Genomic DNA, 26330 nt, shown 5'->3' on the forward strand with positions numbered 1-26330 from the left:
TTTTCAATTGGACACCAAAACAGTAAGATTATCCGAAGACAGAGTCAAGCTCATAGATGAATTCCCAAGACCAACGAATTTGAAAACATTGAGAGGTTTTCTTGGCACGATTAATTATTTTAAAAAACTGATTCCCGATTTGAGCCAAAAGGAAATCCCTCTGATAAAGTTGCTTAAAAAAGGAATAAAATGGAATTGGAAAGAAGAACAGGAGGAAGCTTTCGAAACATTAAAACGAGAATTCGCAAAAGGAACGAAAATATACCACCCCATTTACAATTTACCTTTTATACTCCGAACTGATGCGTCCATACAAAAATTTGCAGGAGTTCTGTCTCAAATACAAAACGACCAAGAAGTGCCGATATGTTTTATATCGCGAGTGACTAAAACACATGAGAGAAAATATAGTGTTACAGAATTGGAGTTTGCCAGTGTACTATATTGCGTAAACAAATTGAGGTTTTACTTATTGGGAGCAAAATTCACAATCGAAACAGACCATGCAGCTTTAGTACATATCATGAAGAATAGATTAGTAAATAATAGAATACATAGAGGCATTCTATTATTACAGGAGTATGATTTTGAGTTCCGATATATAAAAGGAAAAGACAACATAATAGCCGACGCTCTAACACGGGATGAGGACACCGGAAAAAAGGAAACAATTACTCTACAGGTGGGACTAAATAGATTAATACAAGAAGAAGGGATATATTCGTTAAATGAGATAAGGACAAACCAAGAAGACCTAGAGGAAAGAGAGAAAAGAAGAGCGGAAATAGAAAATGACATATATTTTAAGAGAATAGACGGAAAGGAACTATATTTAGTGACACAGACATTGGCCGAAAAGATAATAAAGAAATTACATGAGGACAATGGGCATATCGGTAGCAGAAAAGTTTGGCTCGTTTTTAGGGAAAATTACATCAGCCGACAGGATTACCGCATTGCAAAGGAAATTACCCAGAAGTGCGATGTATGTCAAAAATATAAGAGTCGGAATTTCAAAAACGAAAATGTTGCCAAAAATATTGAAGCCCGAAACAAACTAGACATTGTAGCAATAGATATGTTAAGCGATCTAATTATGACCACTAAAAGGAACAAACATATTCTGGTAATGGTGGATGTGTTTTCAAAATACGTAAAATTATATAGTTGCCGCACCACAAAGGGGGAGGAAATATTAAGAAAAATCGACAATTTTATAGCCATAGTAGGAACACCAAAAAAGATTCTACTGGACAATGCAACGTATTTCCGAAATGATCGTTTCAAGGGACAACTTCGAGAACGAGGAATAGAGACAAATTTTGTCAGCATCAGGCATCCACAGAGTAATCCTTCGGAACGATTCATACAGGAAGTGACGAAATTTCTTCGCATTGCAACAGATGGTCAACATCGCCACTGGGACAGGAAAATGGCGGAAATAGAAAGGTATCTAAATACAATTCCGAGCACAGTAACAAAAGAGACCCCAGAATACATCATGAAGGGTGTACTGCCGATAAGGCCATGGGAAGACCAAGAGCCAAAAGAATATCAACAGGTGATAGAAACCGTACAGAGAAGATTACGGCGAAGCAACGAAAAATATATCCAAAGACAGGAACAAAATAGAAAAAGAAGACCAGTGACTTTCCAAAAGGGTGAAAAAGTACTCGTGAGGGCATTACGAGTATCAAATCTTCCTGGGGGCATTTGCGCAAAGTTGATGCCTGTTTTCGAAGGCCCGTACATCGTGAATAATGAAAATGGGATAAATAGTTATGAGTTGAGGCACAGGAACTCGGAAAAGATCCGAGGAATTTATAATATTCACGATGTATACAAATATCACGAATGAAAGACAGAATTACATGAAGTAGATAGTAAGTTAGGATATAAGACGTAGATTAAAGTAAGGAAATATACAGGGAGTTGGTTTTGCCTCGAGAAAATTTATTTAAAAATGCAGATAAATTTTATCGAATACAAGGCGGGGATTTGTTATATTTCTATTTGATATAAAAATTAAAATTTGATAATTATAAACAAAAGTCACTTTAATATAAAATATTTTTAATTTTCTCAACCACGGGCATATAAATTTAGAACAACCTGTATACAACAAATTGTTATATTTAATTTTAAGAAGTGATTAAAACGATACTCGGAACAATGCGCTTAAAATAAAACTAAAGTGAAATCGAAAATAGGTCATTATCGTTGTTCGCGGAAGGTTCAATCATTAGCCGATGCTAAAGAAGACTTAGTGAAAGTAGATAATAGATCATTAAATTTTGTAATTAGTAGAAAGTAATTTTTAGAATGGGAATTAACTATTTTCTTTGAAATCCATTAAGCATATTTAGAAAGTTTAAAAATTGGTTTTGAGGAATACTGCGAATGAGAGTTGGTGGTGGAATTTTGATTTGTGAATCTGGAAGGGATATTTAGAAAGGAGGGGAATGAATGACAAATAGAGATCAGAATGTTTTGAGCTGTCGAGAAGTGAAGTCGAGTAGTAGACGGTAGTGTTCGAGGAGTGAGAAAGTCGGTGTAGTTCCGTGAGTGTGGAGAATCTATCGTAGAACGAGAGGTAGGCCAAGTTGAGAGTAAAAGAACCTCCTTGAGCCAAGAGTTCCCGGTAGCTGATTGCAGTTTCGAAAAAGGTAGAAGACAGCATCACAACAGAAGCAGGAAACGAGAGCTATACGAGTTAGTTTCAGAGGAGAACATTACTGGAAGCCAGGACGAGGTTTGATTGCAGCCAAGGACAGCAGGAAACGGGTCTTATGTGAAGACATTCTCAGTGCACCAAAAAAAAGGTCAGTCTCATTTGTTTGGACATGAATGTATGGGTTTTTTCGTAGTAAATACCACATTTAAAATTGAGGAAACATAATCAATAATATCAGAAAAGCTTCATCAAACTTAAATAGAATTGTTGCTGATAAATCATAATAGTTAAATGTTAATAAAAACTTTCAATTGGAAATCAAAAGGAAATAAGATTCCCATGTATAAATGTTATGTTTAAGAATAATAAGATATAGCAAATATTAAGCAGTGATTGCCATTTAAATAAAATAAACAATATTTTGATTACAATTGTAACCCATATGTGTTATTATTCTACTCTTTTCTTTCCTATCCCGATTAGGAACCATTAAGAAATACTTAGAAGCCACGTATGTAAGTAATTAATTTTATAAAAAAGCCCTGAGATTGAAAACATATTGATATGTGATCTGGTAAATTAATTAGATTATTATTAAAGCATTGATTAAATTAAATGACATATAAAATTATTATCTCATATCAATAATCAAGATCACAACAACCTGTATATGTATGATCATTTAAAGACATCTCGTGAGGAAAACCGCTGGTTTGTCTCCTATTTCTTATGAATGTCCAAAAACTATTTGGGTCATGCAAAATGTTATCTTCAATATTATTTTGATGCTGCATAAATTCATTTTTTGATTTGCTTTTTAATAGTATTTCTAAGACTCTTGAATTTATTATTATCGACAGCACTAGCTTTCCCTATTTTTATATGTTTGCTTAATTTGTTTTTTTGTCTGATTTTTCTAATAAGGTCTATACTAAAATAAGCTGGATATTTCTGTTTTTGTCTATTTTTAATAATTTTCTTTGGGATGGCTTGATCAATGCAGTCATCAATTTATCGTAAAATTGATTAATACAATCTGTAGCAGTTATGCAATTATACACATCTGACCAGTCAGTGTCTCTTATTAATTGATACAAAAGATTAAAGTCCCCCCTGGCATAATCATACTTATAAGACTGTTGTATATTACTCCAGTGTATGAATTATCTTTAAATTCTAGTAACATTTCTAGTGCAGGGTGATAATAATCTTCAGAAACCAAAGGAGACCCAGACCTAGTTAGATTAGTTATGGATATGTTTGACAGTATAAGATCAAGCAGTTTATTTTTACAATTTGAAATTGTATTATATTGATTTAAATTATTTCGATTTTGAAATTCTTTAAGCAAGCTGCTCTTTTCAGAACTTAAGTTAATAAATCCAGGAATATTAAAATCTCCAAATATAATAATATTAACATTTTCTGACAATACTTGGTTATAAAGTTCTAAAAGTTCTTCATAGATATCTAACCTTACACCAGGAGGTATATATACACAGGAGACATAAAATGAATATGTTTTAAACCTTACCTTAAGTAACAAGCACTCAACAATTATATTACAATTAACTTTAATACTTTCTACAATAAATTCACCACCCATTGTCTTGCCACTGGCCCTATCTTTGCGAAAGACTATGTAGCGATTATCAAAAAGTTCTTCATTGGAGATTCCATCTATAAGCCATGTTTCAGTTAATAGGATTATATCAAAATCTTCACTAAGAACATTGGTATATAGGTCACTTGTTTTAGTGCGTAGGCCTCGTACATTTTGATAGTAAATGTTTAGATTTTGGGTCTGCAGTGTTTGTATCATTAATTCTGATTCTGAGGATCCATCTGCCTCGTTGGCATCCTCGTTTTTACTAAAAAATGAGACACGAGGGTACCAGATGGCCATACTTCCCTCTTCCAAGTTTTTTTTAGTTCATATCTTCTGATGGTAACTTTCATTGACGTATAAAGTTCAGGGTATTAGATGGATGAGACTCACACTGCACATCTTTAAAATTGGGGTCTAAAAGCCGCTTCAAGTCTGCTGTGGTCGTATTTGGTGCAAGCCTAGTTACATGAAGGGATTACATGATACTAAACACGACCCCCACAGAGGGGGGTGGGTGGTAAATTTAAAATTTTAGGAACTATAAATATAAATATAGGAACTATAAATCCCGCGAAATGAACATCAGATCGAAAAAGTGCAAAATATACGTATTCAATATTTTTGAAAAATTTATCGAATGACACAAAACACGACCTCCCACGGGGGGGAGGGGGTTAGATACTTTAAAATCCTAAATGGGAGATCCATCTTTTAGTGCAGATTTGGATTCCTTACATAAAAATAAGTATGTAACTTTTATTCGAGACCTAAAAGACCTGAAAAATTGGCGTGAGTCATTTAGAACGTACACAAAAGTTTGGGGGGGGGGGGGGAGATTTAAGGGAACAAAACCCCCATAATATCTTTATGGGGTGCACAAATTTCACTGTAATTATTTTTTAAGATGTTTCTGTCGTAAAAATGCCACATGTCCATTTTCAATAAAAAAATCGCTAATAGTTTTCGATATAAATATTGTAAAAAATCGATTTTCATTTTGTAACTTTAAAAGGCTGTAACTTTTTTTATGTGCACATTTGTACTAAGATAATTTAGGTTCAATTGAACTATTTTTGGCCCCAGAATAAGTGGTTTAATTTATGACCTGCCTTTTTGTTACACCCTGTATATTTCGTAAAATTTTGCACTGTCTCGTTATGCAAGAATATTTAAGTTTTTTGAAGCCATATGTAAACCTTATAATAAGTATTTAAGACAGTGCTGGCCGATTCTTATATTTATCTGTTATTTACCTACAAATATAATAAAAAATCATATAGATAGATATACATATTTCAAAATAAATATTTGATTTATGACTAAACAAATAATAAAAAAAAGATAACCATATTATTATCCCACTATTAAAATTAAAACTCTAATTGTCGTTCAAATTTTTATTAAAATGGGTGTATTAAAAAATCTGCATGGTATGACGAGAAGTGAACAAAAAGAATTTTTTGATTCTTTTGATCAAGTTTTATTTGAAATAAAAGGTGAGTTAAATTTAAATGTTATGTTATCAATACTTTTTTTAATACACTCTGGGCCAAAATTAACCGGCCACCTTAATAATGAAAAGATAATGACAGTTTGCTTTATAAACTTACGTCCGCAAATGCTTCGTTTCCGAGATAGGGGGTGTTGAAATTTTTCTGACAAACCGACGATTTATTTATTGCTTTAAAACCGGTTGAGATATGCAAATTCAATTTGGTGGGTTTTATGAGCCATCAGTTTATAAAGAAAACTGTCATTATTTTTTCATTCAGAATTACCCCTTAAATTTTTTCAAAATTTTTTGAAAACACCCTGTATTGATAAAAAACATATCTAGTAGTTAAAGCACCTAACTTTTTTATTATCCCACATAAGCGAATCAATCAAACAACAAAATGTTGAGAAAGCATTAGGCTATAGTTAGGTTTTAATTTCAGTCTTCTACAAATGTTAGAATATTCCACTGGGGGATGCAAACTTTAAGAAAAAAAAACACAGTTTGATTCGTACACCCGGTATACATTGAAAATTTACCTGTTTAGCAACAATATTATTATAATGATATTGTCAAGGAATGGGGCTATAACATATTAAGAAAATCACTTAAATCGGACAACAGGTTTAGGAGATATGACATCAAAAATTACCCATTTTTAAGGTGGCCGGTTAATTTTGGCCCACAGTGTAGTTACAATCATAAGCGGCTTGTTTAGGAGGGGAATTCGACATTTTTATTCATATATTTTTTGTTTTTCAAAATTTCTTCATTTTGACACAGCATTTAACAAACCAGATGTTTTATTAAAGAAATGATGCTCTTATCTACGTGACTATGATCGTAAAAATCGAAATGTGTTTAATGTTATATCAAAATGATGATCAGATTTTGTAGTTTTCTTTTGTAAAGAACGTTTATAGACACCCTGTATAATCAAAATATTTCGTAGGCTTCAACATGTACCTAGTACTATTGATCAAGAATTTTTTTTATTTCTATTTTCAAAAAGCCGATGCGATGTCAGATCGTTATTTGCCTGCCAATTCTGTTCTCATGTTTTATTTTACGATGAAGTTACGTTTACAACAGATGTAATTTAGCTTACGCATTCCTCATTTAATAAAGGAGGCAAAACATATAGAGAAAATAATAGCAATGAGCTGCTGCTAAAACCTGTTGAATTACCTGGTCGACAGATCTTATAGTTGCCCAGCATATTTTAGTAGAAAAGTTCATCACGTTATTGACAATACGTGTGGAAATCAATACAGTGGAAAAGGTGGTTCAATCAATTGACCTCCAAGATCTTCGGGCTTTAACCATTGTGATTTTCGTATATGCAGTTACTTAAAATCGTTCCCTTATGCTGTTCAAATAAGAACCATTAACCAATTTTGCCTAATAATTTCATGTATGTAACGAAATCAGGAATAAACATGGAATGACACAGCCTCGTAATATTAGTCCTGAAGTTGTTATTAATTGTTTTTAAGTTTTCTTTCGTATAAATCGTAAATAATAAACTGTTAGTTCTGGTATGGTATACACTAGTAGGTATTGCTGTCCTTTGTCTTTCTTTTTTTTTGTTTCTTGTATTGTGCATATTATACAGGGTAGCGAGAAAGTAAGGAAACACGGTAATTTCTCGGAAACCGCTTGAACGATTGTTATAAATTTTGGTGGGTAAGGGTATTCTAATACGGCTGATATTATAGTGTTAATTACATTGTTGTCAAATCTTCCGTTTTTCTGGAAATCTAATAAAATTTCTTATTTTAAATAGAACACCCCGTATATTTTTTTGCGTTTTGAAGTCCTTAAGTAATACTGATTATTTTTCATGTTGAGTTCCCTATACCTAAATGCCATAATTTTGGAGTTATTCCTACATTTATTAAAAAAAAATGTTTAAACAAATTATACAAATTTATTTTTTTGGGTCGGGTAGATATTATTTTAGGTTCGTTGGGTCATTGGGAACAAAAAAGTTCTTTTGTAATTTTCCTCAAAAGTTAATTGTTTCCGAGTTATAAACAATTTAAAACTGAAAAAAATCTAAAAATGACGATTTTCTGGGTTCAAAAACATAAGTAAAAAATATTATTTTTGAAACTATGAAAAGCCTAAATTCAAGTTCAAACCTTATTTTATCAGATGCCGATAAGTGAATTGGTCTTATTTTATTCTAAAACATTATTTTTTACTTGTTAATGCAGCCCGATAGCCCATCCTATCATATGAGCTTTATTAACAATTAAAAAAATACAATGTTTTAGAATAAAATATCCCAAAAATTCTTATAGGGATCTGATAGAAAAAGGTTTGAGCTTGAATTTAGGTACTTCGTAATTTTAAAAATGATTTTTTTACTTGTGTTTTTGAACCTTGAAAATCGTCATTTTTCGATTTTTTTCAGTTTTAAATTGTTTATAACTCGGAAACGATTAACTTTTGAGGGAAATTACAAAAGACCTTTATTGTTCCCAATGAACCAAAGAACCTAAAATAAATAAATATTTTGTGGCCTTTTAATCCCTTTCTACCTCTTGATATCGGTTGTTTAAGCCTTTGATGTTTTATGTCGCTATTCTCATATTATTCCTTTTTTGTCCTCTTTCCTTGTTCTGGCTAGCATCGTCAGCTTAATATTCATCCTAAACTGAAGTAGTTTGTTGGTTCTATGAGCATATCGTCTTCTCCTGGTAGATTTCTGATCTTACCAAGTCTCCTTCCTCTTTATCCTGGCTTTGCATCGGCAGGTGCTTTCTCCGCTATCTCACTCTACCGCCTTTACCTTTGGTGAATTTGATCCTGTAATATAATCTTATAAAACAACATAGCTCATAATGACATGGTCGATTTGAAAGTAATAAAAATAGGCATGTTGCCTCGAATATTATTTTAGATTCCATAGATGGCAAAGTAAATATTTTACCAGACAAACTTAGCACAATTAAGTACTTTGGAAAAATTAAGAAGGATGTAAGATATTTAACAGATAACAGTGGAAGCAAGACGGAAACAGTAGTAGACTATTTACATCAACAAAATATTGTGACTCAAAGAGAAGATGTATTTAGACCTATAGAGTCAGTTATTGCTTATTTCAAAAATAAAGGTTTTAAAAAGGAAATATTTGTTATTGGTTCCAGCTTACTAAAAGAAGAATTGGAGCATGCTGGTTTTGATTTAGCGGAAGAAGTTGTAAGTATAAATGTAAAATAAATTTAAGAATAATTATAGCCATATTCTTGAAATACATGCAGTAATAACATTGATGATTGGTTCTGGTGCAGTTCTATTTTATTTACTAATTTACTAAATTTAATTATATTATGTTTAAAGATTTCCAATAGTACTTTAATTTTCTATGCCGGATTTCCCTCTGCCCAGGGAAGTTGTGCTAGTCTCCTATTATACTCCCAAGGTGACGGATAGGTGAAGGCTCGCCAGATATAGCAGCTACTGGGGAAATAATATAAAATATAATGCCCGAATTGGGCCAAAACCAGAAGTTTAAACTGGCAGCAGGATTCAACATGATTCTAGTACAGCGGCGAAGGAACTAGTATTTTATATGACCAACGCTGGTGTCTACAGATCCAGTTAGGAGATCTACTGTTGTGATAGAGAGCGCTGTAAAGTCGTAGAGTAGACAAACTATCTAGGTAGTATAACCTTGGCATATAAATATGGCTATGTGTCTATGCCTTTTCAGCAAAGCACAAAAAGTGAGGTTGTTGCAGGTGGAACGCAGAATCCTGCGTAGAGCAAACTACGAGCACTGGAGATTCCCGTCTAATGAAATCCATAACCTTTCTAATATCTCCATAATTATCGAGAGAATAAACTCTCTGAACAGGAACTTCACATCTAAAATAATCAACGGTCCCCTATCTGACACACAACAATCTCTCAAATGTTCCTGTTCTTCTCTAGGCCACGTATTCTGCCACCGAAAGCCCAAACGGAAAAAGATTCACCCACCGTCCGCTCTAATGCAAACCTGCATTGACGAACTCCTGGCAAAATACGACGAAATCCTTGAGGCTACTCCGCTAGCCTACCGTACCCTCCTCGTCTAACTCGTCTTCCCTACCCCGAACAGGGAGAAGTTGGTTTTTTGCGGTTTCCCAACTTCATTGCACAATTATACCTGTTCGACCTAAGAAAATAGCCGCAACTATTTCCTACCACTTGAACGCTCACTGTCCACGCTGCGCCCAAAAACTACCTCCTGACCGCCGACGAGGGACGCAGGCTTGGCTGTCGTTGTACAATGGTTTCTAGGGAGCCTGGTCGAGGGCAAAGCACGGACAGTACACATACTTGTCTATGGAACCAACATCAATTCCAACAAACCTTCTTCTCTGATCTCTGATAGTCGGCTGAACCACCACCGTCTGGCAACACTCACTCAGGCCAACACCACCTTGGCCCAGAGTTTTTTCGGACTGTTTGTTTTTTCTGCCTAACCAACAACATTCAACACATACCCTGAAGAGGACAAAATCCTACAGGGACCACTCAATGAATCCTTCCCAAATAAAGAATCCCTTATCCCTACACGTAATCCACATTGACATTGAGGCTCTATGCCTTTCACATAACAAGCGTGGCAGCCTTACCAGAACGCTTGGGGGCGATAGGGTAACAACTGGCACCCCTTAAACAAACCTTATTGCAGAAGGAATCAGACGAAAATAAATGAAGTGAACTTTTGGCTACTGTTTTTGGCTTGAAACGCAAATTGTATTTTGGAATGTAAGAACACTAAAGGCGCATTCTCACGGTTCGATTTTAGTTGATCAACTTTAGTGCATCAACTAAAATCGAATAATAATAGGTGTGAGAACATAAAGGGAAGCTAAAAAGTTGAGGCAGGTCGAGAGAGAAGAGAGAGGGAGAATTATAATAAGTTAGATGTTTTAGGACTGTTTTTAAGGGAAGACTGAAAAATATAACTGTCGTCCAGTGCTATTGCCGTAAATATTCAAAACTAGTATTTATTAGTAGACTTCAGTGATAACCTCGATCTAGGTGAGCCATAGGAAGACCTACCTTACTTCCGCACCGTAACTGCTGTGGGATGACTTGGGTTTTTCTGACCAAATAGACCACATTGCTGTCGGTTGCAAATTCAGGGGCTGAATTCTTGTTTCTACCACTGACTATCACTTATATAGTCCAGGGCGCATCTGTTTTGAGATGGACGTTGAGAGATGACTCAAATTTTTTTACAGAAATTGCTTGAAAATAACTCAAATAATAATAGTTGAGTTATTCTCCCACTCAAAATGGTCCGGAACATTGTTTAAATAATCAAAATATTAAAATATGAAGGAAAAATTCGATATTTTTATTGGTTTTTTGATTATAACTTTAAAACTATTCATTTCTGAGAAAAGTTGTACTGACATAAAAGTTGTGTAATTAAATTTCCTATAATATAGAATTGGTTAAGAATTTTAAAAAATAGTCACCCTTGTTACAAAATAGCAATAATTTCGAAAAAATCATACAAAAACAAGTATTCGCATTTTACGTTTTTCAACCATTTATGCTACACTTAGGACCTTCATATTTTACCCAGAAAAACTTTATGATGTAGTAAAACAACACTGTAAATTTCATTAAGATCGGTTTAATAGATTTTGCAAAATAAATTTTGCAATCCAGCTTTCGTAAAAAAAATTCATTTTTTTGGGGAGTGGATTTAGATTTTCACTTCGGAAAAAATCAAACAAGATAAAATTTTTTGTTATTTCATTAAGAAATGTTTAATAAACAACATATCAAAAAGTTCTACTCGAGAAGTGGGTGCTTCATTTTTTATTAAACAAATGAACAGCGAAGTTAGATGTTTTTTTAAATAACTCCGAAAATATAATTTTTAGGAAAAAACTGACTTGACCATTGAAAAATTCAGAAAATTTTACAAAAAAAAACTTATATAAAGATTTTTCTATAATTAAATCTCTAGCTCCTGTAATTTTTTATTTATAACGCTAAAGTCACCCTTCTCACACACATTGGCGCACTGTAAACTAGCGTTGGAAGAAGTGCACGGTTGAGTTTTTTTAATGTAATTCTTTAACTAGTGGATCAAAAGAAATTTTACAAATTGGACATGAAAGAAGATGAAATAAGCTATATTATGGTTGTAATAAAAAGAAATAAAATTTATGGACATAAGTACGGTGTGGGCGGAAAGTGAGCCTTACATGAATTTTGTTTAAAAATGATTTAAAAATGTGTAACTAATACAATTTACCTTATAAAACTCTCAAATTTGCACAACTTACCTCTAAATCATCTTACTAAACGATGTTTCATTCAAAAAAAAATCTCAAAAATTTAATTCAAATAATACGATGTCTCAAAAAATGTAATTTTTGAAAACTTCGTAGTTTTACAGAATTCCCACCATTTTAAGACGGTATTACTCAAGTTTGAATAAATCTAATACAATTTTTTTGCTATTTTTTTAAAGCTTGGGATGTAATCTTTAAAAACACTGAATTATTTTGGTTTAAAAATGAAATAAACAATTTCTTTTTGAGAAAACTAAGAAAGATAACAAAAATGTAATACAAAAACCGAAAATTACCAGCTGAAAAAATGTATATTCAGAGTGATCAAAATTTTTTTCTGTAAAATTTACCTAAAATACATTTAATAATAAGCTTCAACAATAATAAATGTTTAACAAAAAATTTTTTTTTAGCTCTTATACAGTATGTCTGCGTAACTTGGAACCTATTGATAACTTTTTTAATATCAGTTTTACAAAAAAAAGTTATTCTTTATAAAATACTCTGCATCGTATATAACATAATATGCAATCATCAAATATCAAATTTTGTGAATTTTGTACGAGATATGTCAAAAAATATGAATTTCACTCAGGAGTAAAGTACCTTTATATTTCACAATATCGAAAATTTTTATAAAGAAAAGTTGTTTGGAATTAAAAACTATGTTCCAATATGTAATTATATCCTTCTAATCGAAAATTTGTTTTTTTTAATATTCTTTCTAATACATTTTAATTTTTAATATTATTGTGAAAATTATTTGTTTATCTTTTTTTTAAGAATAAAATTTCATATTTGTTTGATTGGATTCTACTTGTTTTTCATTTAAATATCCGCCATTTTGGATCCGCCATTTTGAAATTTAAATTTTTACTCTTTAATTCAGATTCAACAACCTGTTAAAAATAAAGACAATAAATGTTTTAGAAAAATGTTCTTTTTATGTTCTTTTTAGAAAATCCGCATTTTGGATCCGCCATTTTATAGTTTATAATGTTAACATTTAAGTTAGGTTTATCAAAGGTCTCAAAAATAAATATATGTAGAAATAAATACATTTTGTAAAGAAATTATGATTTTACAACTATTTTTTAAGTTATCCGCCATTTTGAATCTGCCATTTTATAATTTAAATTATCAAAATTTGATTCAGGTTCAGCAACCTCTCAAAAATATCCACATATATGTAAACAAACACGTTTTATAAAAAAAATTCGAATTTTACAACTACTTTTTAAGGATTTTTAGGAAAAAATCCGCCATTTTGAATCCGCCATTTTGAATTTGCAAATTGTAATGTCAGATTCAGGTTCAGCATAATCAAAACTAAAATAAAAACATTTTTTATCAAAATAAAATGTTGAATTCACTCATATTCTTAACATTATTTATACAAAACAATTGTTATTGTTTAAACAATTAATAAACAATTAGCGGCGAAATTTGTGAGTAGAACTTTTTACTTTAACATATTTATAAACTAACAAAAAAAGTTTTAGAAAAATATAACCTTGTTTGATTTTTTCCGAAACATTGTATCTTTTCGTTCTAATTGCACTCCCCTAAAAATGAAAATGAAATGTTGCAGGACTGAAAATAAAGCAGATAGCAAGTTGATTTTTTTTTACTTATAGAACTGTACTATACCTTTCATTTGCAATTTGCAAAATTAAAATCGATTAATTACCACGGTGTCAGGAAATTTTTTAAATAAACATTAATTTTTGGTGCAGGACAGCGGTGTTTGATTCACACAAGTTGATTTCCACCAAAATTTCTTCCAATCTTTATCTAATATATTATTTTCTTACTCTATATTTTGTTGTATTTTAATATTTTAAATCCACAAAAATCAAACTAATTTTATTATTGTTTGTGAAATATTGTTTAAACAATTGCATATGTTTAAAAATAATAAACTTTTATTCTCTAAATTAAAATATATGAACAAAGAAAGTTTTTGCTAAAAAAAGTGTTATTTCAAACGATGGAGTATGTGTTGTTATTTTGCAATAAACAAATTTATTTATTTATATCGAAATGTAATAAAAATTAAAATGTATCAATCATTACCAAAGGTCATTGGAATGCCCAATCAGAGCAAACTATCCGCTGTCCTGCGCGTAGCACCAATAATTAATGTTTATTTAAAAAAATTCCTGACGCCGTGGTAGTTAATCGATTTTAGTTTTGCAAATTGCAAATGAAAGGTACAGTACACTTCTATAAGCAGAAAAAAATTCAACTTGCTATTTGCTTTATTTTCAGTCCTGTAACATTTTGAAAAAATGAATTTTTTTTTGTGAAAGCTGGATTGCAAAATTTCTTTTGCAAAATCTATCGAACCGATCTTAATGATTTACAGTATTGTTTTACTGTGTCATAAAGTTTTTCTGGGTGAAATATGAAGGTCCTAAGTGTAGCATAAATGGTTGAAAAACGTAAAATGAAAATACTTGTTTTTGTATGGTTTTTTCGCAATTATTGCTATTTTGCAACAAGGTGACTATTTTTTAAATTTTTAACTAATTGTATATTGTAGGAAATTTAATTACGCAACTTCTATGGCAGTGCAACTTTTCTCGGAAAAGAATACTTTTAAAGTTATAATCAAAAAACGAAAACAAAATCGAATTTTTCCTTAATTTTTTGACATTTTGATTATTTAAACAATGTTCCGGACCTTTTTGAGAGGGAGGATAACTCAAATATTATTATTTGAGTTATTTTCAAGCAATTTCTGCAAAAAAATTTGAGTCACCTCTCAACGTCCAAATGTACTAATATTTTTACAAATGCGCCCTGGTCTAATAATAGGTCGGGGAAAAATACTAGTAAATACTCATAATAGGTCGGGGAAAAGAGTCGGCACTTGGACACTGGTGTTTATTAATTGTAATCTCTGGAAAATCATGAACATTTGATAGTCTGAGATCATTAAAAACGAGGTATTGTGAAGGAAGACAGATAAATAAATGTTAAAATGACGAGAAGAAAAGGGATTATAGCTGGAGGTAGCTTCGGGACACTCTGAGGCAGTGCCGGTTTAACCTAACTTCGGGCCCTGGGCGCTGAATATTTAGGGGCCCCCTTAATTGCTATTCGTAGTCAGATTTTTTTACAAGAAAACACATTCATGTATTTATATCCGTAAAATCCATTTTTGGATTTTGTAAAATCCATTGTATGATCCATTTTGGATCATGTAAAAATCCATAAAATTTTGCTAAAAAATTTTTAGCAAACAAGAAGAATAGCAAACGTAAAAAATATTCCAAAAAATATATTTAAAAATGTATAAAAAAACAGAAAATTACACAAAACAACACATGACAAACAAAAAAAATATATTCTAAAAAATACATATTATGACAAAAATTAGATCACTTTTTTGCTTGACTAGGCATTAGCAATCTGTCAGATAATATCACAATTCAGTTGCTCCAGGTCTTCAATTTCTATAATACAATAGTGATATGCGTCTACATTTTCTTGACCCAAATTTGCCGTTAAATATACTTTTATTCTTTTTAAAGCCGAAAAAGACCGCTCGCCTGATGCATTAGAAGTTAGTACCTATCGTGAAATAAACTTGCAGTAAAGGTAAAATATTGGAAAATGTTGCCTTTACAATCTTTACATCCATGATGACATCAAATTTTATAAATGTTTATTCAACTTTTGGCATAATGTTATAGAATGGGTAATTTCGTTATGCAAGTTCTCTTTGGTTTCATCAACATATTTTTTATATTTCACATATAGAGTATTAGTTGACGTCTTGATTGCTTCCTTATCTAGCGTACAAAATCATCTAACAGCTGATGTAACATCTTTGTAGCATATATCCCCGTCTTCGTAAAAAAATATTTTTGGCTTCTAGTTCAATTTTGCTTGGACATATTTCTTACGTCTCAAAGAAATCTCAAAATAGATGTCATTATTTCTACTCCAATTGACACGTTTAAGTCCACAGTTTCTTCACGTTCACGTATTGCTTTTTGCATTAACTCATTCCAAAGTTTTTGACCATATCAGTGTCAATAGAGCTGTCTCAAAGATTTTATTCAGCAGTGTCTTGGCTTCATTTTTAATTGTTAATTTTTCGTCTCTGTTATTGCTTAACTGAAAAAAAAAGGTTTGACTAGTTCTTAACTAAAGCATTTACAGCGTCATAAGTTTCTACAAGCTTTGATATCATTACTTCCAAGAATTTATTGCAAATTTGGTGAGACAGATAGCTAACTGAACCTTTTCATTTATTCGCATTTCGCTGTAAATGCTCAGCTAAGAAGTAGTCAAATTTAGCCTAGTATACAAGACAACTTAAGTAATTTCCTTTATGATGACTCGTTAAATCCTCATTGCATCAACGGAAAACTAGTCTTTGAGAAGCAAGTCATTTAGTAGTGACAACAATTCTTTATGGACGTTTATCCAATAGGCAGCTTCCCATTTTACTTGCTCTTTCAAGGAAGCGTTTACAACTCCAATCAATGATGATCTTGTTATTAATCTAACCATAGAGTTCAGATGAAATTTACTTTCTTCGTGAGATTTGAGCAAAATATTCAAATGTTTCCAATGGGTCCATCAAAACTCAGTTAAACTATTTTTTCAAATGAAAATAATTTGCAAGGGTAACAATAAACAGCTTTAACACCTGCGTCATATATTAGCCAATCTCTCTTTTCTTTGCCTCCATTGGGTTCTCCTCTATAAAAGTTGCTTTTATTTAATCTACTATAATAAGCTTTTTCTCCATCTTCAAACATTTTTTACAATGTTCTAAGTAATCACTTTTTTGTTTAAAAGTTCACAGTTTTTATAAAGTCATCAGTCTTAAAATCAGATCATTTCGAAATCGCAGGTATTTCGTCGTCTTTTCTTTTTCTTTTATGGAAAATACGTAGATTATTTAGAGGACTTTACTTTTTTATTAGTAAAAGGAAAGAGCCATACGGGCCCCTCCGGGGCCCGGGCCCTGGGCGCCCGCCCCAAGCGCCCAGTGCATAAACCGGCACTGCTCTGAGGAAACCGAATGCTACCATTGAAGACAAAGCTTTGAGCTGGAAGCGACAGGAAACGAGAAGACCAGGACCTCGATCTTTGACCCTTCGCTTCGTATCTGTTTAGTGTAAAGATAGCGAATGATCGATAACGAAGCGAAGGGTCAAAAATCGATGTCCTGGTAGACTTCGAGGTATCCGGAGCAGGAACATTTTTACAAAAAAGCACAAAGAATTGCGAAGACTTGGAGCGGGCTGCGTAATCTGGCTAGAAGTAGAAACGCTTCTGGTACAGTTATATGTCTTTGCTTTTATAGTTTTCTTGGTTTTTGAATTTTAAGGTTTGCTTCTACCGAATTTTATCGGACTTTATATTATATTATTAAAATATCAACAAATAATTTTTTTTAGCCTAAGGAGATAGGAAAAAATTTTCGTGGTGTTTTTGTAAACAACAAAGATAACAGCAATGTGGGGGCTGTAATATTAGATCACAATTTTAATCTAAGTTTCATTATGCTGCAAAAAGCATTCTGGTGTTTAGGGTCACCCGATTGTGAACTTATCACTATAAATCCTGAGAAGGAAATTGTCACGGAGCAAGGAAATATTTTAGGTATATATCTTTTTAATTTAATATTTATTATTAACAAGCTAAAAATGCGAGCATTATCATAACGAAAACTTTGTTTATTTACGTTTTTAAATTCAAAATATGGAAAATTGCTATTATGAAAAGTTGTTAAAAATTAAAAATTATGTTTTAATGTGAAATTATATCATTCTAATTTAAAATGTTGTGAACCATAAAGGTACTTTACTCTTGATCGAAATTCATACTTTTTATATACCTACCTCGTATAAAATTAATAAAATTTGATGTATGATATAAAAAATATAATTACTAAATCGTTAATAATTACTAAATACTTAGTAATTTTGCCAATTTTGGCAAAATTGGAAAAAACAAAAAAAATACCTGCTAAAATCAGTAGCCAGTTGTGTCTGAGTTTAACGAACCGACTATAATAACAATTTTAATTTCATACCAAATGGAACAGTCTATTTATCATTAGGCACTCCCATTGAAGGGGAGGCCGTATACCCGTATAAACCTTTTAAAGTTAATAATAAATTATTGCTTTTAAAATATACTCAAATTGTATTTTTGAACATCGTATTTATTTTATATAATAATTAAATTCATTATCAAATGTCATTTATATTTTATTAATACCTAATTTAGTTTGACATTCACGAAGTGTCAAACTCGAATGTAAATAACCTATGCTTTTCTTAACAAATTCAGATTAAAACAAGCTGAAAATGCGAGCATTATCATAACGAAAACTTTGTTTACTTATGTATTTCAATTCATAATATGGAAAAATGCTATTATGAAAAGCTGTTTACAATTAAAAATTATGTTGTAATGTTCAATTATATCATTCTAATTCAAATGTTGTGAACTATAAAGGTACTTTACTCTTGATCGAAACTCATATTTTTTATATACCTCGTATAAAATTAATAAAATTTGATATATGATGGTTGAATCATAAATCTTAGAGCATGAAGAGCTTTTTATGAAGAATAACTTTTCTTCGTCAAATTAAAAATAAAAAAGTTATAAATTAAAATGATGTTGGTATCCATAATTTAAGAAAAATCTTCAAATATTTTTTTTTCATTAGAAGGATATAATTGCTTATTTATATCAGAACATAATTTTTTATTCCAAACAAAATTTCATAATAACAATAATTATTTTCAATATTGTGAAATAAATAAAGATACTTTTTACTGATGAAGTGTAATAAAGTGTTTTGAATCGTCTACAGGGCTTTCATTGATTGTCATTTGTTTCGAGCTTCTGTCATATGTTGTATAATCTGTGTATAATATTAATATACACGGATTATACGAAATATGACAGGAGCTCGAAACAAATGACTGTGAATGAAAAGCCCTATAGATGCAAATGGAACAGTCCATTTATCATTAGGTACTCCCATTAAAGGGGAGGCCGTATTCTCGTACAAACCTTTTTAAAGTTGTTAATACATTTTTTTTCTCTGATTCTGGCCTTGGTTTAGAACTAGAACTTTTAGCCACGTAATTGTATAACTTATCACTAACTCAGGTGTAATGTGTAGTGTGTGTGTTGAGTAAGTGTCTTGTTAATTTGCAAAGTCGACGTCATTGTCTTTGCAAAGAGACGCTAATTGTATCCGAACGTCTGCGGTCCCTCCGGTGAGTACCGATCCCACAAGGACAGAAACTATTTTCATTTATTAATTTATAATAAATGAAAAAATTTCTGACCCTGGTGAGATTCGAACTCACTACCATTCGGAACTTTCGATCCAAAGGTTAGGTGCTCTTACCACTGAGCCACAGAGGGGGTTTTGTTAATAAATTATTGCTTTCAAAATATACTCCAATTGTATTTTTAAACATCTTATTTATTTTATATAATAATTAAATTCCCTATCAAATGTCATTTATATTTGATTAATACCTAATTTAAAATTTAGTTTGATATTCACGAAGTGTCAAACTCAAATGTAAATAACTATGGAGACCTGTAAGAAGGAGTGGAAACGCAATGCATCGTTTGTGGGCTAACTTTTCAACCTCTAATTCAACTTTCAGCAATCGCCGCTAGAGGCGCAAGTGTTCGAATAGGTGCTACAAATACATTAGCTCTTATGGACTTATTTAATATTTAACTCATTTTATTTTTGTTTTTAGCGTAATTAGACATTAATTTATTGGTGGATTGTAGCTGAATATGTTTTATGCCAAAAATAAATTATTTTAACCTTATAACATATCGACGTGTGGTAAAAAGTGTATTCTTTTTATACCATTGTAGATGGAGATGTGACATCAAATTTAAATTTGTCATTACTTTAATATGTAGGACAGCTTATTTTGAAGCGGAAATATTTTGTCACATTATCTAACTGCCACATTTATATACCAATGGTATTTCAACTGCAAATTAATTTTTTAATATCTTTGTAACTGATATCAAAAAGTTTGTTAGTTGAAAAAATTGACTTAACTGTACGTAATTGTTTTTAAAAAGTTTAAAAAGTTATTTAAATAATTTGAAGTTTATTGATAAATTTTTTTTTAATTATTCTTTTTATCAAAATTTAAACTGCTTTTTCTTTTGAATACTATCATTTATCTATATTCTGAAAGCTTACCTATCAGATGTTTAAATTTAGTTAATAAAAATATATGTCTATAAACTACGCAGACGATAGTCTGACTTTTATAAAATTAATGTTAATTTTTGTGAAATATTTTGTCTCAAAAAATGCATTGTTTCGACAGAAAAACTTTCCAAGATCCTCCTACTATTATCACTATAATTTTCAGGTTAAAATAAAAACCAATAATAGACACAAATTTTATTTACACCGAAGGAAATAACATACAAACGAATAGGTATATTCCATGAACGTTATAAATAACATAAAGACAAATATTTATAAAAAGTCTTTATTAACTTCATTAAGTTCCCTTTTGAATTTTTTATCGGAACGATAACTCGATATAAATCCCGGTACGAAGCAAGTTCTTTTAGTGTAAGCTTTCTTGGAACTCATATTTAAATAATATTAACCACCAAAACCAATAATCTTATATTAACTACGAATAATTAATTATTTTCGAAATTTTCACATTCACTCCAATGCAAAAGTAGCATCTATCTCTACGCCACCGCCGCCCTAGCGAGAAACCAAGCAAACAGGCAAAATCGTGTACAAAAATTTCAAGGTCGTCCTATCTCGATTCCTCTCCTCTGTGTAGGTCTCCATATAAATAACCTATGCTTTGCTTAACAAATTCAGATTAAAACTAGCCTACTTACTAGCAACGATTTCAGTTGACGTTTAGTGTTTCGGCACAAAATAAAAGAATTGTGACGTCACATTTTAGATTTTGAGGTCGGTTATCTCGAAGATGGTTAGAGATATCGAAATGCCGTTTTCAGATTTGAATTAAGGAGACAAAACTACTACATAAGAATCCATCGGTAAATCGGCTCTAAGCATTGCAGGAGTGGCAATGCACGAACGAACAGACTGCGAATTTATAAACGAAAAGTTTTCGTTGACTAGCTTACCTTCTAGCAACGATTTCAGTTGACGTTTAGTGTGTCGGTAGAAAATGAATATTTGAAGAAGGATTGTGACGTCACATTTTAGACTTTGAGGTCGGTTATCTCGAAGATGGTTAGACATATGGAAATGCCGTTTTCAGATTTGAATTCAGAAGACAAAACTACTACCTACACCCGAGATAACTATAACCGAGAGGGTAGAAGGTCTAAAGATCATAATAGAAGACAAAACTACATGGGAATCCATCGGTAAATCGGCTCTAAGTATTGCAAGAGCGGCGACGCACGAACGAAACTATTTTGGTGATTGTTGTTTTACTATGGTCTGTTTTTAAACCAGGAGGAGTAATTCAAATTTACCGCGCCTTAATGCTTGTTTGTAATTGGTCCAACCTCAGGCAAGTTTACTCCACTGTTATAAAATTTTTACACTCATGACATTTATGAAATTTTGACACATTTTAATTATGTTATATCAGCGATTTTTGTGTTTCCTGCGTTATTCCTTTAATTTTTAGGTTTATAGGCTGCTTTTATATAAAAAACAGTTGTTTTAAACCTCTTTAGCGACGTATTAATATAATATTTATGGATTGCCGTCGAAAGCCGTCGAAAGAAGATGTAGTTGGTGATTTTTCTGGTGACTTTCTTGGGTATCTGTCTTTTTAGTTTACTCCTCTTGGTTTAAAAGCAAACCATAGTAGTATTTTTCATTTATTTATTAAAGTGTTAGTTAATCTTCGTAGTCAAAGAGGCAAGCAATAATCTCCAAATCTGCTATATTTTTATGATTAAATTGTTAATTATTATCTTGGGTTTTGTAGGAATATACTACTTTGTGAAAACCTTAAAGGATATTACAAAAAAATTAGAAGTTAACCTTGGTCAGTATTCACAACATTATCACGAAGCTCTGGCAAAAAAATTTCAGATATCCGATCCCAAACGAATTCTCTATATAAGGGAGCTGTAAGTATTTTAGAGGGCAACTGAAAACAATCCATCCGGATATTTGTCAATATTTGGTCAATTGAACTAATATTCAATCAAATCAAATTAAGATATCGTTAAAATATATATATATTTTTTTTTATTTACAAACTCGCATCAGCCTGTACGGCTATTAGCGAAAATGATAGTTTTGTTAACAATAATAATAACTATAGAATACTACAATTAAATTTTATATAAACAGTTTATTGCTTTTAAGTATTGAAGGATCACTTTGGAACCGCACTTTGAGAATAGTATTTTCAAATCGTCCGGGATTCCGAATTGAACTCTTTCCGCACTGTATAACGGGCACTCCACTAGAAGGTGTTTTATTGTCAGAGGGGTTTCACAAGCATAACACTCCGGTTGAGGATCTCGTGTCATCAGATGACCATGCGTGAGGCGGCTATGACCAAGCCCCAATCGCGAGATGATCACTTGGGAAAATCGATTTGTGGAATTATCAGACCATCGTTGAAATGTTGGTTTTATCTCAAATAACTGCTTCTGGTTTTCATGCCATCTGCTATTCCATATATCAACTATTTTACTGTGGAAATATGATTTGAGATCTGACGCTGGAGTTGTTGGATAGATCTCTATAGTTGCGTCCTCTAAGGCTTCTCGAGCATGTTTATCTGCCAGGTCATTTCCAGCGATTCCAATATGAGATGGAACCCACAGGAAAGCAACATTTTTGTGATTTAGATTGTGCAATTCTTGTCTTATGAGTTTGGCCACAGGGTGGGGAGAATAGATTTTAGAGATGATTTCTAAAGAATTTAAAGAGTCCGTAATTATGAGAAAGTTAATTTGAGAACTTTTCCTAACATGACTTAGGGCTTTATATATCGCAAAGAGTTCTCCTGTTAAAATAGTGTTAGTCCCCTCTAGTTTATATTTCTTTATTTCATTATGTGTTACAAAGGCAGATGTTACACAATATTTAGTCTTTGATCCATCAGTGAATAACTGTTCGAATGAGGAAAATTGAGAAATTAAGGTTTGATATTTAGAAATAATTATATGACGATTGGTTTCTTTCTTATTTTCTAACGCTAGATCCATTATTAAATGAGGAGAAGATATTAGCCAAGGAGGGGGAGTTGGTATTTTGCTAGGATAAATTTTAGGAACTTTAGGGTGTAGTTCATTTATGATTCGTTTGCATTTTTCTTGAAAGGGAATGTGAGTTTTTGTATGCTGAGTACTTGAAGAGCAAATAGTTTGGTGACATTGTGAAGAGTACCGCTTCACTGCATATGAGAGTATTAATTCCTGTCTTCTTAAATCTAAAGGTAGTTCGCCGAGTTCGGCCTGAAGACTTATAATAGGAGTTGTTCTAAATGCACCACATATTATTCTAAGAGCGTAGTTTTGTACGATATCTAAAACTTTTAGAGTTGTTTTTGAAGCAGATGAGTAAGCTTGGCATCCATAATCAATCTTGGAACGGATCAGATTTTTATATAATGTGAGTAGAGTCCTACCGTCCGCTCCCCAGTTTGTACCAGAAAGACATTTCAAGAGGTTTAGTCTTTTTTGACATGCTGCTGAAATATATTTAATATGTTCTTTCCAGGTTAAAGCTTGATCAAATATTAGACCTAGATATTTAATTGTTTCTACATATTCGAGTCTCTGACCTCCAAATTTTAAAATAGGTATCTCCTTTATCTGCTTTGGACTCTTTGAAAATAGGATACAGCGAGTTTTGGATGAAGCAAATTGAAAACCACTCTTTTTAGACCAAGATATAAATTTATCGGGTTGATCTTGTAGTAATTTGGCCATACTCTGTAACTAACTAACTATATATTGTTTCCCTTTAAGAATATTATGAGATCATCAGCATATAATCTGGCTTGAATGGGTTTATTCATTGATTTGATTATATCATTAATAGCTACAAGAAAAAGCGTCGGACTGATCACTGATCCCTGAGGTGTGCCATTTTCTTGATATTTCACATTAGATAGAAGACCGTTTACTTTTAGCTTGAAATTTCTATTTAGGAGAAAATTTTTAACAAAAGCGAGTATATTTCCTTGATAACCCCATGATTTCAGTGATGATATTATTTTGTGATTCCAGGCCATATCAAATGCTTTATGCAAATCAAAATAAATTTCAATACATTTCTGGTTGTTACAGAAGGCGTTATTAATATGCGTTTCGTTAAAATATATTCTATGTGATATAAATATGGATTTTTCACCATCTTCACAAATTTTAATGAATATTTTCAAATATCAGTGTGGTACTACACGCTATAAAAAATATATATTCAATATATTTTTACAGGGAGTTTCATTAAGAATGCCCAATCTCTGAGTTGTAGATTCCAGATCTCAAAATATTAAGATGTAACCCAAATCTTCTTCTTCTTCTTTGGGTGCCGTCTTCTTAGCGAAGATTGGCGATGACTTCTGCAAAGTTTTCTCTATTTTGGGATTTTATTATTAGAATTTGCAAGTCTAATCCTGTCCATTCTTTGAAGATGCGCAGCTAAGTCATTTGTCGTCTACCCGAGCCGCGTCTTTCTTCTATTTTCCCTTCTATAATAAGTTGAAGGAAGTTGTACCTGTTGTGTCTAAGATAAGATGTTTTCCGTTTCTTGACAATTTCTGTTGAACCCAAATCACTTAAACAAAATATGGCTCCTTACTGAGTTAGAGGGTGTTTTATTTAAAAATTTAAAAACTATTTTTGCTCAGTATTTTAAAACAATTAGACTTATCCTTTTCATACTTAACAGAAAGTGTAGGTACTCTACACCCTATAAAACTGTGTTGAAGAAGCGTTTCTGGCTGTCACCAGAGGCGTACGACAGGGGACAATGAATGGTTGACCGTTCGCAAATTTTACGCCACCGGCGGAATTGCCATTTTAGCGCAATTTTTCGATTCTCCAATACTCTCTATGTCAAAAACATACTCTTCGCTTGTAACGATAAAGTCATTAGTTTTCGAGAAATTTGAAATTAAAAATTAAGCGGCGCAATACATTAAGCAAAATAACTGTGTTGTTATATATTTAACTTCAAATATCTCGAAAACTAATGACTTTATCTTACAAACGAAGACTACGTTTCTTATATAGAGAGTATTGGAGAATCGAAAAATTGCGCTAAAATGGCAATTCCGCCAGTGGCGTAGGCGTAGAATATGCGAAGGGTCAACCATTCACTGTCCCCTGTCGTACGCCTCTGGCAATAGCCATAAACATTTATTTAACACAATTTCATAGGGTTTAGAGTACACCTACACATTCTGCCAAGTATGAGAAGGATACGTCGCGGTCGAATAGTTTTAAAATACTGAGCAACATTTGTTTTTACATTTATAAATAAAACATCCTGTAACTCAGTAAGGAGTCACATTTTCTTTAAGCGATTTGGGTTAAATCTTGTTGGAACTTTGAGGTCTAGAATCTACAACTCGGAGATTGGACATTCTTAATGAAACACCCTGTATAGTATATGATTATTAAAATATTATTTATATAGATACTAGTATATGCTTATTAAGAACTTTTTCTTTTAGAGATACAAAATATAAAGAGATAGAAATCGAAGAAAACTTTCAAGAGATTCTGATATTAAATGGTACTGACGAACAAAGAGAGGATGAATTGAAGAAGCACATGAATAGCAATTGTAAATATTTTGTAGAAAATTGGGATAGTTTAAATAAAATATTACGAGACGTGTACTAAATATATGTATATATGAACACATAAAAAATAAATGATACCTATTTGCGATATTCTGAGATTTTTTTTAACTAAAACCAAACCATTTATATTTAATCTCTATCTATCTATAAGCGAGATTCCTACAGCCTCTGCCGCTTCTCGCATTTCGACCGCCATCGTTTTCTGTCCATCCATTCGTCTTCTTTGATGGCTCTATCTTTCATGATGTGCCGTACATTTTCTTCCCAAATGAAGGTTTTCCCCTTCTTCTTCTTTGGTGTGGTATGTAATTCAAAGCATTCTTTGGCCATCTATCTTCATTTATTCGTTTCACGTGACCATACCACACTAGTCTAGTTTCAATTCTATCTACACTGGAATATACAATATGTG

The 26330-nt window shown here is 31.8% G+C and overlaps 1 protein-coding gene across 1 annotated transcript; it reads left to right on the forward strand.

Annotated features, from left to right (window-relative positions):
- Positions 1-5653: 5653 nt before the first annotated feature.
- LOC114329712 (uncharacterized) lies at positions 5654-26008 on the forward strand. The gene is made up of 5 exons (XM_050651337.1): positions 5654-5779; positions 8687-8985; positions 17519-17723; positions 22073-22217; positions 25787-26008. Exons 1-5 carry the CDS (start codon positions 5689-5691, stop codon positions 25956-25958), a joined length of 912 nt encoding a protein of 303 aa, XP_050507294.1. The 5' UTR covers positions 5654-5688; the 3' UTR covers positions 25959-26008.
- Positions 26009-26330: the final 322 nt, after the last annotated feature.

This window comes from Diabrotica virgifera, chromosome 5 (genome assembly GCF_917563875.1).
Source record: "Diabrotica virgifera virgifera chromosome 5, PGI_DIABVI_V3a".
Lineage (NCBI taxonomy): Eukaryota > Metazoa > Arthropoda > Insecta > Coleoptera > Chrysomelidae > Diabrotica > Diabrotica virgifera.